Source organism: Schistocerca americana, chromosome 2, assembly GCF_021461395.2.
Source record: "Schistocerca americana isolate TAMUIC-IGC-003095 chromosome 2, iqSchAmer2.1, whole genome shotgun sequence".
Classification (NCBI taxonomy): Eukaryota; Metazoa; Arthropoda; class Insecta; order Orthoptera; family Acrididae; genus Schistocerca; species Schistocerca americana.
In genome coordinates, this window is record NC_060120.1 from 431,192,464 (window position 1) to 431,208,813 (window position 16,350).

The 16,350-nt window shown below is 41.5% G+C and overlaps 1 protein-coding gene across 1 annotated transcript in view; it reads left to right on the plus strand.

The window, feature by feature from the left end:
* The window catches only part of LOC124590099 (acetylcholinesterase-like), a 28,401-nt gene extending 22,897 nt beyond the window's left edge, over positions 1-5,504 (plus strand). Inside the window, exon 3 of the mRNA XM_047131622.1 lies at positions 5,209-5,504. Within this exon, the coding sequence (XP_046987578.1) occupies positions 5,209-5,377 (169 nt within the window). The 3' untranslated portion in view covers positions 5,378-5,504. The remainder of the gene's footprint in view (positions 1-5,208) is intronic.
* The last annotated feature ends 10,846 nt before the right edge of the window (positions 5,505-16,350 follow it).

Sequence of the window (16,350 nt, forward strand, 5' to 3'; positions counted from 1 at the left end):
TCACTTTCCTGGAGATTTCTGAACGTATGCTTCCGGCAAGCAGTACGTAATCAGTTGATAGCTTGCACAGAGAACCTTTTGTATTGCAGACACAATGAAAACATCTACTGACAGGCCTATTGATAGAGTCTAGCAATTCCTAATGGGTCATGTAACAATATACAGGGTAACAATATTGAACTATATGAAAAAAAGTAAATTAGTTACAAACTACAGAGTGTTCACAATTTATTCAGCATGTAAACTTCACTACAGATATCCGGATTTAGATTATGAAATGTTCTATATGCCTTCCATCGTTAGCAATGATGTGGCGCAGACTCATAGCGAAATTCTGCATGGCCCGCGGAAGTCTGGGAACAACGATGCCGTCGATGACCTGCTGAATGGCTTTTTTCTCTCCAGCAATAGTTTTTGGGTTATTACTGCACAGCTTGTCTTTAATATAGCCCCACAAAAAGGAGTTGCACGTGTTCAGATCCGGAGACTATGGTGAACAATCGAGACCCATGCCAGTGGCCTCTGGGTACCCCAAAGCCAGAATGCGGTCCTCAGAGTGCTTCTCCAGGACTTCAAATACTCTCCTGCTTCGATGGGGTCGAGCTCCGTCTTACATGAACAACATCTTGTCGAAATCAGGGTCACTTTGATGGGGATGAAATCATCTTTCAAAACTTTCACGTACCGTTTTGTAGTCACCCTGCCATCAAGGAATATCGCATCGATTATTCCGTGACGGGAAATTGCACACCACACAGTCACTCGTTGAGGGTCAAGAGATTTCTCGATCGCGAAATGCGGATTCTCAGTCCCCCAAATGCGCCAGTTTTACTTGTTGACGAACCCATCCAAATGAGAACAACAAGGCGCGTGCACATGCGCGTACTATTTCCCATTATGCTCCATGGCCAACCGTGTCATTTGAACGTCCTAAGGCAAACCGTTGAGAAGTTATGATAATTTTATTTCATATGGTTCAATAATTGTCACCCTATGCGACTACCAAGAAGACAGCTATTGATGAGAACTAAATTTTGTGAATAAAGGGCAGTGTATATATTATAGCTGAGTAGATCCAACCCATCTTTCAATGGAGTCCCGTATTACATTCCTTATTATTGCTATGTCTCTATTCCAAAGTATTTGGCCTTCACAAGTAACAAGAGTGTCTGCATTCAGTGCCTTATGACATATTATGTACAGAATTTGATGCGTAAAATATATTCAGGCAGAAATAAAATTCTCAATGAAATATAATGCAAAAAACAGAAAGGCTGTAATAACTTGATACTTTTTACTTGAGTGGAAATATCCCTAAAAATTCATAAATATTCTTAAAAGAAACAATGACTTTTTCGTATGAACTCTATATTATTTCTTTTTATTTCTTCAACACGGTAAACGCACTGTGTGACATTCTGACCAATATTATTTGTGGAACAAAAATATTTCACTGTATTTCCCCTTCCTAATTATGCGGTAATTCCGCAAACTCCTGTCTAGCTCATGCTTAAAATTTCGGTGCCTAAGGACTGTAGAAGTGTTTGTAATTTACTGAGTTTGGTACAGGAGCTGTAGATGGATAATTTATAGCGTTCGCCGTAGTCGTTGTCCTCCATAGTAGGGAAACCTTCCACAGTTCCCGAATGTTCGACGCTTTTGTGGATGTTATACAGAACTATTTTCGTATGCTGGAAACGATACATATAACCATACCTTGTAGCACAGACAGAATGAGCACCCTTGGATATTTATGCCGTAACATTTTCTCCTACGTGCTTCATTCCATCTTGAATGCCCTTTTTAATATTATCCTCACACACATAACTAATAAATTTTTCTTTGTGTCTTCATTAGTTTCAAACACTTTGAGAGGAGTAAGATACACACAAGATACACACAAGAGAAACTTTCAATTTATCTTCATTTTCTCTTCTTGTTGTTGGTTCCACTTCTTGCGTGTAGGGGTACAGTCTTAATGCTGAAATTTTAACTTAACGTTGTGGGTTCCTGATGACTAAATAACTGATGAAGATCTACCTGTTGCTATGATTTTCTTTTATTTCATTCCATTCTTCTATATCGCACTGACTTTACAATCTCCACTTTCATAAAACCATCAATTACATTGTTGTGAACAAAATTATACGTACGTTTCCATCAGAGGCATGCCCAATGCTCCCAACATTCTGCGGTACTCACAATGTTCCAAAGAGTTTAAAAAGCAAAAGAGTTTACATACTTTCTTGACAGAAGAAGAATCTTTACTAGGCCAAATCATTATTTTGTTAATGAATCCAGAAATAAATGTAATAATTAGCATTAGAGTGCGCAATTAATAATATGAATTTTAAGTATGCCACAAATTTCGTAATTTCAAATATTTCTAAAAGAAAAGTAATTTTAGCTGTACGTACAGAGTAATAACAAATTAATTAATAACAAATTAATTTCTCTTTATACGTTTTAGCCTGAAGTATAACACATCGTGCACAAAATGAAACGAAATTCTAGCAGGGAAACAGACGACTATGTTCACCTATACCAGATTTGGGATTAATCCTGGTATCGGCTACTTCTATATATATATATATATATATATATATATATATATATATATATATATATATATAAGGTAGTGTTAGAGGGTGCCCCATTACACCTTCTTGTACTCAGTGTTCACTCTGCATAACACCAAAGCTATTTTCAATCTGGAACAAATGTACTTATATGTAAATAGCACCATTCTGCAAGCTCAGATGACACTTCTGAGTTGCTGTACTTTGCCTAATCAAGCATGAATTTACAAAGTTCAGAATTTGGGTACTTTCGAAAACTATGTTATCACAATAAGCTCCGTCTTTTTCACTTGCAGACACATTTTTATCGGTAGCCAGTCAACGATGCTTTTGCATTTTTTCTACGCTTATATCCAGAAGTTTCCTGAGCAGTCGCCGATGCTAGCGACAAGATCCCATTTCTGTCCTGTACCTAATAGTGTAATGGTTGACCTGACACATGAATAGTGTAAACAGGGTACACACTTTTACTCAAAACATGTAAAGAGCTGTACCGTTCGCGAAAGTACAGTGAAGTTCCTGCAGAGGGATTCACCGTGTGAGTAGTACTGTAATTGAGAGTAAATGAATGCATGTTACCTTAATCTACGTCTGCATCTATATGATTACTGCGTCGTTCACGATTAAGTACCTGGCAGAGGGTTTACCTAACCACCTACAAGCTACTTCTCTACCGTTCCACTCTCATCAACGCCCTGGAAAAACGAACACTTAAATCTTTCCTTACGAGTTCTGATTTTTCTTATTTTGTTATGATGATAATTTCCCCGTGTGTAGGTGCGCACGAAGAAAATATTTTAACACTCTGAGGAGACAGTTTGTAACTAAAATTTGATAAGGAGTTCTTGGCGCAACGAAAAACACCTTTGCTTTAATGACTGTCACACCAATTCGCGTATTGTAGCTGTGGCACTCTCTCCCCTATTTCGCGATAATACACAACGAGCTGTCCTTTTTTGAACTTTTGCTATGTCCTCGATCAGTCATATCTGATACAGATCCCACACAGCAAAGCAGTACTCCAGAAGAGGGCGGACAAGCGTTGTACAAGCAGTCTCTATTCTACCAATAAATCGCAGTCTTTGATTTGCATTCTCCACAACATTATCTATGGCATCGTTCTAATTTAAGTTATACGTAATTGTAGTCCATAATTAATTATTTTAGCTTACAGCGTTTTGATTTGTGTGATTTATCGTGTAACCGAAATTTAGCGGATTCATTTTAGTATTCAAGTGGATGACTTCACACTTTTCTTTATTTAGAGTAAACTGCCACTTTTTGCATCTCACAGATAGTTTGTCTGAATCATTTTCCAATTCGTTTTGATCATCTGATGATTTTACAAGACGATAGATGGCTGCATCATTTGCAAACAGTCTAAGACGACTACTCAGATTGTTTCCTAAGTGTTGATCAGGTACAGCTGAGGGCCTGTAACACTTACGTGGGGAACGCCAGATGTCACTTCTGTTGTACTCGATGACTTTCCGTCATTTATTACGAATAGTGACCTTTCTTACAGGAAATCAATAATCCAGTCACACAACTGAGACGATACTCAATAGGCACGCAGTTTGATTAGAATTCGTTTATGACTTTTGACAAAAAGGCTTCTGGAAACTTAAAACTATGGAAACAATTTGACGTTCCCTGCTGTTAGCACTCATTATTTAGTGAGAATAAAGAGATAGTTGTGTTTCACAAGAACGACACATTCTGTACTGGTGTTGGCTGTTTGCCAATAAAGCGTTTTCTTCGAGATAATTCATAATATTGGAGCACAGTATATTTTCCAAAATCCTACTGCAAGTCGACGTTAGTAATATGGGAGCAGGGACCTTGCCTTTTTAAGTTTTTTAAGGTGCATCGCTACTCTGAAGATATCTAAGTTATTCATATTGGCAGTCGTCCTTTATTCCAGTTCTGGAATATTTACTTTGTCTTATTTTGTGAAGGAATTTCGGAAAACCGTGTCTAGTAACACTTCTTTAGCGTCGCTGTCGTCAGTAACATTCACACTGTTATCGCGCAGGGAAGGTATTGTTTGCTACTTGCTCTGGTGTACTTTACTTACGACCTGCTCTCATGACAGGCTCAGATCCATGGATCGCCTACAAGGCTGGTGAAGAAGTGGGAGTGCTGTAGTTCTACCTGTGGATTCACAAATTATGTCGGATTTTGGTTTGACACCACGTTTGGCCAGACTGTGAAAGTGCATCTTTACGTGTCTGGTACGTTCTCTCCAGTCAGTCAGGCCACAAGCCTATGCATTCGGCCATGCCCAAACAACTGAAAACTACCCTTTCTGAAACGTAGCTCGTAATTTCTAGAATTCCTTGTGTTTTCCGAAACCTAGTTGTTAGGTTACTTTACTTGACGAATGTTAGTTGTGAAGTTTGGAACTGATTATGTAAAACCTTTTATTTTTGAGGATAGGGGCGGGGATTAGAAGGTTCGGCCATTGCCATTATGACGCTCCCCTCGCTGCCCCTTGCATCTGCAGTTGTGTTACGCTAAATAAGTCCTGACTTTCAGATGCTTTCTTTTGCATCAACATTTCTTGCTGTCAAGAACACTGGAGGAGCGTGAGCATTCTGTAACAGGTAGCGTGCTAATCTTTTTACAGAAACCCAACGCCGGACAAAGGGGGCGACCTGGGCGTGACGTGGCCGGCTTTCAGCGAGCGCGCGCCGTCCTACCTGCGCATCGACAACAGCGGCCTCAGCGTGGCCAAGGAGCTCTTCGGCGAGCGCATGGCCTTCTGGGACAGGCTGTACGAACGCCTCAGCAAGTAGGCGCTACCACCGAAAATAACTTCCGGCGCTGTTAATGTGCGTGCACAGCCGCATTCCCTGTGATGCTGTGGGTTTTGGTCCGCCGACAGCTCTTAATAAGAGAAAACAATGTCAGTGACCTAGATGAACCGCGATTTCACGTGCAAGAACAACATTTTACTGTTATGTCATTAATTAACTAGTAGTTATTTTTTCAACGCATGATACGATTTTCTGTTCGTGATTGTCATTTGTTGGAATTAAAGACTGTATCCAGCTGTTGCTGGCCATACTCAATTTTACGTAACACTCATTTCATGACCAATGAACCACCTCATTCTATTAGAAGGCTTAGATAATTCGCATTGTTGGCGTAGACTATGAGGTACTTTCTCTGCTATAAGGAAGCATTCGTGTAACCAGGACATTTGCGAAACCAAAAGCTTCGGAAGCCAAATCGACTGAAATGAGTTTCCTTCGAGTTGTTAATTTTCTAGACAAGATAAGATAAAGACCAAAGAAATACCCAGAGTATTAAATATAGTGTATTTGATAAAGCGCATACAGAAAGGGTTGGAATGACTACAGCTGAGCTGGGTTCCTGTGAAAGGTTACAAACATCGATTAGGCCACAGGAGAGATCTGATAAGACCAGGGAAACGTGCCATGGAGCCTAATATTTGACTATGGTAGATGATCACTGACAATTTAATCAAAAGCATCGGTAGTATCCACATGATAACATCGATCCAACTACTGCAACGCGCATATGAAACACAGCTCACCTGCGGGAAGCCATCTCAATCAGCACTCTTACTTACAAAACACATTCAGTATAATCATTACAAACTGTTTAGCTGTAAGTGCAGCAAATAACTGACGATGACAGAAGTAATGCAGATACAAAGTGGACGCTGGTAATAGCAAGACTGGCAATTCTGAAAAACAAACACTTGGTAATATCTGATATTAATTCGTTAGAAAGTCTTTGTTGAAAGTATTTCTCTAGACTCTAGAGCTACGTGCGCTAGTGAAACATGGGCCATGACTAATAAGAGTAGGGTAGAAGATAAAATTTGAAACCTATTATTACAGAAGAACACTGAAGATTAAGTTTCCACGTCGAGTAATTAACGGTGACATAGTTAATCCCACTGGACAGAAAAGAGCTTCGTGTAACAATTTAAATAAACGGTGAGGCGTGTACATAGGACATGTCCTACTGCATCAACAAATAATTAATTTGGTAATGAAGAGAAGTGTGGGAGTAAACTTTGTAGAGGGATACCAAGGTTTGGCTATAATAAGCACATCCAAGAAAATGTAGGTTGCAATAGTTAGGCAGCGGTAAAGACTTGCTCAGTGTAGACTAGTGTGTGTATGTGTACTGCTCTTCGGACTGAAGACAGCAGCAGCAGCAGCAACAACAACAACATTTACAAAAGAAATAATATGTTAGTATAAACCTGCAGGTTTTCTTGGCCGTTATTACTGAATTAAAATCTTCTGGTTTGTTAGACCGCGTCATATTTCTTCAAACAATTGACGCTTCGCCCCTCTGCTGGCATCTTCTTCAGTTTCTTGTGATATCCACTGTAGATTGAGCACAGCACAGCACAAGGTCCCGGAGAAGATCCTAGCAGAGGGTTCGAAACGTCGCTTGTCTGAAGTAATATGCTAATCTTCTTTCCATGGTTTTCTAATGAAATGATCATCAATGATGTTAAATACGTCAAAAATGTAGACGCATTTTCATTTTAAAATGAATACAAAACCTAATACATACAAATGTATATACATGCGGTGCACGATGAGACAATTCCTTCTTCATTGTAGGAGAACATCGTCAAAGTAAAACTGAATATTGGGTCATGTTATCTTAAGATACGCAACGGTTGGATATTTAGTGGTACGCACATTTTGAGTTATTTTTAATACTGATACGTAAATTGTTTCTCATAACAAATTTATCAGTGAGCTAGAAGGGTTCGGCAACCAAAATCTCCTTAAGTGTCCTTTTAAACTGCTATGTTTCAGAAAAAGTTTGCTCAGTTTACCTGCTGTACTCAAATGATGATGGACGAAATTTTATTGCATAATGCGAACTAATGGAAGACGATTGACATGTGCGACACTACTAGACAGAGGTATTTGTTGAGCTTGTCAACACCTCCAATATACTAAATGTTGCAAGACCACATTACTAGCCGGCCGTGGTGGCCGAGCGGTTCTAGGCGCTGCAGTCTGGAACCGCGCGACCGCTACGGTCGCAGGTTCGAATCCTGCCTCGGGCATGGATGTGTGTGATGTCCTTAGGTTAGCTAGGTTTAAGTAGTTCTAAGTTCTAGGGGACTGATGACCTCAGAAGTTAAGTCCCATAGTGCTCAGAGCCATTTGAATCACATTACTATGAGAAAGCTTTCTCTTCGTTGTGGATTCTACACCAAATGAAGCTTATCTTCAGTGACACAAGGAAACGTTTAAAAATAGAAAATTTCATTTTCCTCCTTGTAAATACAATAGTAAAATGTGAAGTTACTTCAGGTGAGTACTAGAGTGGTTCTTTAAAGATGGCAGGTTTCTCCTCTCTCTCTCTCTCTCTCTCCCAAAACCCATCTCTCACTGAGCTTGTGCCTCATTTCCTATGGACTCTTGATTTTCCTCAGGAATTAGTCCGCGAAACGTTGCTGCACTAAGCTTGACATGGCATGTACAGAGGCATAAAATGATTTGTCAAAGTTGGAGACTACTGGAGGCATGGCCTTCCACAAATACAACACAGTAATATATCATTTAAACATTTATGCTGGATATTTACTTGCAGCAAGATTCAAAGTTCTTGTGTAGCCTTCCTATCGCCCGACGTTACTTATTTTCATACGGTTCCTCTCAGTTGTAAGAAATATGATTTTCTACGGCGAGAAAAACCCTGTATATGTGAAACGATTCACGTGAGAAACTGCCAGGTGATACTTTGAGTAAATGGTTTCATGTGTGGTTTCAAAGGGATACGTTGAGTGCAGCGTAAATTATTTTTACAAGGTAAAATGACTGGGGCTTCCTCGCTAAGCCATCCTGCTACTATTTATAAGGGTTGTCTTGGAACTTGAACATTTAATCTGATAAAATACAGATCAAAAAGATTAAGTGGAAATAAATCATTAAGCAGAGTGTCAGTGTTTCTGGAACAATGCCACAATGTTTCAATGATATGTGTAGAAATCACAACTTTATGAAAATAGCAACATACTGAAAGCACAGATGCAAAATGGTCAGTATCTCTGAGACTACAATTTGCTGAAGGCATAAGAGACAAAGGCAGCATAAATTGCTACTTTCCAATGTAACATTTTGTAGAACAGCCAGTTTTTTATCATAAAATACAAAGTTGTAAAATATAAAAATGTCTCCAACCCGGAGGTGGGTCTGAACATCACAGTGCTTTAATACTGGAGATGGTATGCTATTGTCTTCTTCTGATTTTCCAGTCCCCTTAGCTCTTCAGTTGTAGGGGGCCTTGAAATTTGTGGCTTCCAAACCACGATGAAAGTTGGCGTTTTTCACATCTATTAAACGTAGCCAAATGTGAATAAGGCACAAAGTGACAGAATACATCTTAAGACCTACTATGGACTAAACTTCGCACACCCACATAACTACAGTCACGATGTGTAACATAAGCTCTTAAGCGCCGCAGAGTTGGAGAGATCGTTCCTATCTTACTACATTTTCTTCTGGTATGAACTGGATGGTCAAATACTTGACAGGTGTTTATCGCAGACTGGAAGTACCACCTGATGTGGCGTAGTGGTAAAACACTGGACTCACATGCAGGAGAACTAGGTTTCAATTCCTCATTGGGTCATTCTAATGGATGGTTTTCCGTGATTTCCCTGAAATGCTCAAAGCAAATGCAGGAATGGTTTCTGAGACATCTAGTGCCCTTTTACATCCTGCTTCAAATCCCAACTCCATCTCTAATGATCTGTCGTCCATTCGTCCATGGGATGTTTGTTATGCGCTTCTGTATGCCCTGCTGCATTGTTATGTCAGTCTGTGTTGCACGCGATGGCTGATGGTTCCAGGGTTAGTTTGACAATATTTATTGCAGTCTCACCACCGAAAAGTAAAGTTTCACATAAGACAATAACAAAACTGATTGTCCTTGATCAACGTGAATGAGACACCCTGCTAAACCCGCAGGACAGGACAGGTAGTTGGAATTGTGGAAAGGGGTCGAAATGAGCGGCTGTCAGTTACACTCGAACACACATAACTTTATTTATTTGACCACCATTACAGTACAAATTCTTGAACTTAGTTATCGGCTGAATACGCCACACCATCTTATGCCTTAAGGGCACAACCACTTCAATTTATATAAAAAAAAGGGTAAAAGCCATTAACACAAAATTCAGACGCCAAAAGGAATATTTAGAAGGCAGAAGGCCTAACGTTAAGTAAGTTCCATAATTTTGCTGAAGGCCCAAAAATCTAACACTTGAAAAATAGCAACCTTAATTTAAAAACGGCTGAAGGCCCCATGACTTAAAACTCAAGATAAAATGAATTTAAACAAGGACTTATCTTAAATTAGGCTGAAGGCCCAAACAATCTAACACTTGACAACCAAAGAATTTTAATTTTAAAATGGCTGAAGGCCTATGTCTTAAAACACAACTAAAATAATTTTAGTAGGCATAAGGCCCAAGGCTTTATATTTAAACAATATTTTAATCAGGCTGAAGGCCCAAATAATCTAACATTTGAAAAGCAAGGAACTTTAATTTTAAAGTGGCTGAAGGCCCATGACTTAAAACATGGCTAAAAACAATTCAACATTAGTTCAAAACTATCGGCTATGAGCCATACAAATATACACCACAGAAAGTAGTTTCGGGGGTCGGCCGGCACTTGAAATACTAACGTTCACTTAGGTGAGACAGGCAGCCGGCCCAACCATTCTCGATTCGACGACAACCCAACCAATAAACAGTCAACTTACCCACCGACAAGGTATCTTGCGCTCCACTCGACCAGCACACGACTGGGAGTTCAATGCCAATTTAAAAGGCATGGACGACCACAAACAAGCATACATTATGCTGTCGAACTACACATCGTGCTGGACAGCGACAACACGGAGAGGAAAGGACACTGCCTACATTTACGTCAACGTCCAGGGCAAGTAACCGGAACGTTAACGGCCACAAGGCAGAACATTCCACTGGTGCACTTAAATTGCAAATAACCAAATACAGTTAGACTCCACTGGACGGTGGCTAAACCTTAGCCAAATAGAACACACACGTTGTTGCTCGCGGGAATGTCCCAACAGCCAACAACGAGAACCAAACTTCACAATGTGAACAGTCTTGACTTGCTGGTAAATTAAATGCATACTCAACTTTCGTGTGCAGGGTCGGTGAGCCACGGACCTCGTAGCAATGGGAACAGCCCCACACACTCCGACACTGCGTAGAGACCACCAGCGGCCCCGGCCAAACTACGCCCCGCGGAGATTTCCTCGCTGCTCCACACCAACCGACCGACTCCGACAAATCAGCACAGAGACAGCACTAAAATAACTGAGCCGTCGACATCAGAAGCTACACACAGTTTCACGAACACTTGCACAAAGAACTAGACAATACTAACGGCAGCGGCTGTGAAATATCAAGGACGAATCACGAGCCGGCACACGCAGGCAACCCATAAGCGATCGCCGGCTAACATACACGTCGTCCGACAAGACCACCGACCGACGACCAACAAATGTGGTCCTCACTCAGGTGATATGTATCAGCAACCGTAGGGCGATTCTCGGCTGTCCGGACCTCACTGCAGCAGCGCCCCAACTGAACTTCTGCCGCGTCCTAAGTCAAACACTGCCAGGTCAGAACTGCACTGCTAGCGCCTCCCAACTCACTGGCAGATCCGAACTAACTCCGAACACACGACAACCGGGAAGTAATAGCTGTCAGCAAAGGTAATACGCCAGGGCTTATATCGATAAGTGGCGCTGCTGCCGCTTACGGGCAGGCAAGGCGGCAACTCAGTGACACCAGTAATTGAAATTAACATAACGAGGTAGTAGTACAGTAAAAACAGGATGTCAAATGAGATATGGCACGAACACGAGCCACGCACGGCCCAGTGAACGTAGCAATACCAAAAGTTTTCCGTGGTCTTGGTCGCGACGTAGATCGTGACGTAATCCCTGCTGTACAACTACACCGTAGCACTGGAGCCCGTAAAGAGTACCGATGGCTTCTGGGCGACGCAGCGGAGCGATGCTGTGAGGTGCAGAGTGGACTGTACCCCAACAGATGTGACGCCGTAAGCGACCGGCGGGAGTAGCCTGGAGCGAAGCTGCGACAGCAACCGGTCGCTGGAGTTACTTATTGTTATATCGTCATCACCCCCCCCCCCCCCATCCTCCGTATGGGCTGGGTGAAGGCTGTCAGATGACACAATTTTCCGCTCTTCACCGACATGAGAGGAAAATCTTAAAAATATAATATAAAAGTTGGGCATGGTGGACGACAAAAGAAACGTTTTATGCAATAAAAAGACAGATCATCAGTTGCATATAAAAGGTTCACTCGGTGATTAATTAAAATATTGAATGGATGAATGGAAAGTGAGTGTCGCATACAAAGGCCACTGTAATGTGGGCTGCAGCTTAAGTACACCGCAGCGGAGGAATACCCCCGAGTTCTGCGAGGCTCACGTGATCCACGGTCGTAAAATAGTCCGTGATAGCAGCACCCTCGTTGTTGCTATGCACGCTGACTGTGTGCGATGGTTGCGGTCCCTGGTGGTGCTTGTTAGTGTTGGGCCTATGAACAGAATATTCACAATCAGCACCGAAAACGAACACAGGAAGTATTGGCGAGAGGCATAACTGTTTGTCTCAGAAGGAGAAATGGAAATGTCGTGTGGCTAGGGCCTCCCGTCGGGTAGACCGTTCGCCTGGTGGAGGTCTTTCGATTTGACGCCACTTCGGCGACCTGCGCGCCGATGGGGATGAAATGATGATGATTAGGACAACACAACACCCAGTCCCTGAGCGGAGAAAATCTCCGACCCAGCCGAGAATCGAACCCGGGCCCTTAGGATTGACAGTCTGTCACGCTGACCACTCAGCTACCGGGGCGGACGTCTCAGAAGGAGGAGCGCCCGCGGAGTGACGAACGGCGCGCACGTCGTGCCGGAACAGGAGTAGCAGGGGCCCAGCCCTGCGTATATTGCAACGTTCAACCCCGATCTCCCTTCCGTTGCTACAGAAACAGACTCACCGCGGATGTGAAACAGTTGTTAAATCCTGGTTTGGGTAACTTGATGTTTACGTTCAAGGCACGCCACTACGGCAGTGTGCTGCTGTGGCAATTTTATGTATTAGTACTATACCAGTATACACTCCACTCCCTTCTATGAAAAAGAACTTCTGATTACTTTACAAACTTGTAATTTGTTACATATCTGACGTTAACTAGTTAAGGGAAAAAATTTAGGAAATGTTTCAGATTAATTTTAAAGTTTGCTGGAGGTCACTAAGTGCAATATAGCCTGAGTAACTTTTGCGCCTTTTTAAGCAAAAGTAGTTTTCCACGTATCTCAGTCTTTATTTTGTCATATCTCCTGAACTACGTATCTTGCATCGATATAATTTTGCAGGTACATTCAGTATTACAAGTGGATACAGTCTAGAAAATGTGTTGCGAATAGAGTTAGGGGTAAAGACGTAATGATGCTGAAGTTTTGCTGCATAAAGAGTGAAAATATAGTAAGCAAGAAACTACTTTTCTTTCATCATTTTGAGGGGAACGCCAACGAGGTAAGGTTTCGTAATTGTTTGAAATTATGTATAAAGTTTGTTCGAAGATGCTACGTGCTCTTATTCTCAAGCACTGCATGAATATAGCCTGAGTAATTTTCGCGCTGTAAGTTACTCTCCCTCAAGATATACATATAGTCACTAACTACAATACTTGCCTTAAGATATTAAACTTTTAACATAAGATTGTGCCCGTTAACGAATTGATTATGAGAGCATTTTAAATTTTTAAATTCGTTCAATAATATATGAAATACTGAAAAACCAATTTTTGTTGCCGCTGAATGCCGTTACGTAGGGAACCTGCAACAGGGACTGTGCACTGTGTACGAGGATAGCCGTTTAGATACTGGCTCTCCCTCTCCTAGAGTTCATCCCATCGTGCGGGGTGCGTTGATTTCCTGATCTGGGACTTTTATTTCAACTCTGTGGACGGATGCTCTTCCTGACACCAAAGTCGTCAAGGTAACGTAAGGAAAGGAAGTGGTCTACGTCATCTGTCTGTCAATTGTGTACATTTTGTTCTGTGTCTTGTCACTTTTTCACTGTTTGCGTATCGTCTTTTCTGAGGCGGAGACCATGGACCAGACCAGTATTTGCCTTAACGACCGTCGAAAACCGTCTAAAAAGTCCTCTCAGGCTGGCCGTTGTACCAGACGGATGGTCGTTAAATTGCCACGTGGATTCGATCTGTGTCTGGCTCATGTTAGGTAAAGTAACGAAGTCTATTACAGTCAGGCCTCTCGAACAGAAAAACGCATGCGCACAAAGCTGCCGAACCATGGCGTGGCGCCTGTGTTTTAACAGACGCACGTGTAGCGACAAGGGTTGTTCTTCAGGGTGTGCGGGAACACGGGGGAAAGAGTACATAATATTTTGAATAGGAACCCATTTCTGTAAACGTACTGTTGCCGTTCTACGACGGTTTCAGTTCAGATGTGTAACGCATCCATGTCTGCTGAGGGAAAGAGAAAAGTCTCGGAGTTGCTTATTCTGGTGTGCAGTAGGGTAGACGTCATCTGATGTCATTTAACCTCTGCCTTGCTCCTGGTCGGTCACGTGACAGGACCATGCCTCCTTCCACTCAAGCTAATTAATCCATGCTACAAAACGTATTGGACCCGTTCTTGAAAGCTGTGCCACTCAGGAAATGTGGTTTCAGCACTGTCTCACTACCTACGTGCGGTTCGGAGACATCTCAGCCGACGATGTGGCGAAAGATGGATCCGCCGCGATCGCCCGATTTAATTCCTACGGACTACATCTTGAGGGGTCGTATGCAAAGTTTAATTTACGAGACTCCTGTAGAGACAGAAGAAGATCTGGTGGCGCGAGTTCTGGCCACTACACTGTAAACTGAAAAGACACCAGGTGGGATGGAGCGACTGTACCATGTACAATGTCTGTAACACCTAACACCGTTGGTGGTCGCCATATCAAGCTTCTGTTGTAACGCATTAGTATTGTACTGTACGTACAGGATGCTGTGTTATTTTTTGTTTTGGAATAATGCAAACATGTAACATTTAAGAGTCTAAAAAATGTCTTTACGTGATAAATGGATGTTTCGTAAGTTTCCTTTCGAATTGTTGCCTGATAATTGTACTGCGTCGTGCCTAATTCAGTTCCTCAAGCAGAAGTGGATAAGTTAAATACCTGAATTGAAACTGTACGTTTCCGGTCATGGGTTCCTATCCAAAATATTATGTACTCTCACCGCTCTACAAATCCTAGAAGTCTGTAACGGAAATTTCCTAACGCCCTGTGTATCAGGACAACGTAAGAATACGCCTGTTTTGGTAAAGTGTGTTTTGTTTCACCTACAACACGCAACATCTTCACTGATGGAAGCTCACCCCTACCGTCTCAACGTTTTGGCATGTTACCTTATGACCAGTCATTTTTCAGGTGACGAGTTAGATGCTTGTCTACCGTTAGAACTTTAACTGTTTCTCGAGAGAGGTGATGAGAGGTTTCACAACAAGCCATCATGCTATCACTCGATTTTGTCGTCCGTATGGCCACAGTGTAAAATATACAATCGTTTCTGACTGAAGCATCATTTCACAACACTTTAAATCAAATGAAAGTTTTCTTCTCCCCCTCTCCTTCTTCCCATCCCCCTTCCTCCACCCTCTGTTTTGTGCGCTTGGTTGTGAGGAAGAGTGGAGGGGGGGGGGGGAGGGGTTGCATACCTCTATTATTAATAAATTACAACAAATATGCAGGGAAAATTTAAAACGTAAAAGGAAGGAAGGTTATCGCTTAACGTCCTGTCGACATCGCAGTCGTTGAAAGCTGAGCGCAAACTGGGATAAGACTAGGATGGATAAAGAAACTGGCCATGTCCTTCTTGAAAAAAACCATCCCAGAACTTTTACCTTTTACCTTTAGGGACACTACAGAAACAAACTAGCATCAGCAAGGCCTAATGCGAGTCCACCGCTCAGTAACAAATTATTATGGATCAATATGAAACTATCTGAATGTATTTAGTACATGGGTAGGCTATCACAGAATCGTTCGTTGAAACAGCGAACAGTGTCATTGACTTATCTGTAACAGATAAAAAAAGGTTAGTATGCACAACTTGTTAGCACACAGTATAAAGACACCATTAATAACTCTGGAAGAAAATGGGTTCTGTCGATAAGAGACGAATTGAGAGGAAATTTGACTGTAACAAAATGCCAGTAATTAGTAGAATCAGAGCACATTTCAAAACGTAAAGAGAAGTTTTTAACATGTAAACACCTAAAGGATCTTGTAAAACTTACTTGAATATATTTAGATATGCATCAAAAATTCTAGACATGTGCATTTTATATCAGGAATTAATAATTCAGATAATAGAGTCAAGGGTAAACAGAGTATACAAGAAACATGTTAAAAGTGTTTTTATTTGAACTGAAAGAATCGAAAGGGATTATTAAGGGAGCGCAGATATTTTTAATAACTTTGGAAACTCAGCGCTACTTTCTTATATGATTTTATCATCTGTTACTACTGAGCCTGGGCTTGATGCATATTAACTACGGGCACTTGTCTGTCTAATTTGTTAATAGTTCTCGATGGTTATAGCCTGAAGTGCCTCTGACTGCATGCTACAGCTAGTAACCACAGGACATATCTTTCCAGTTATGGCCTAATTAAA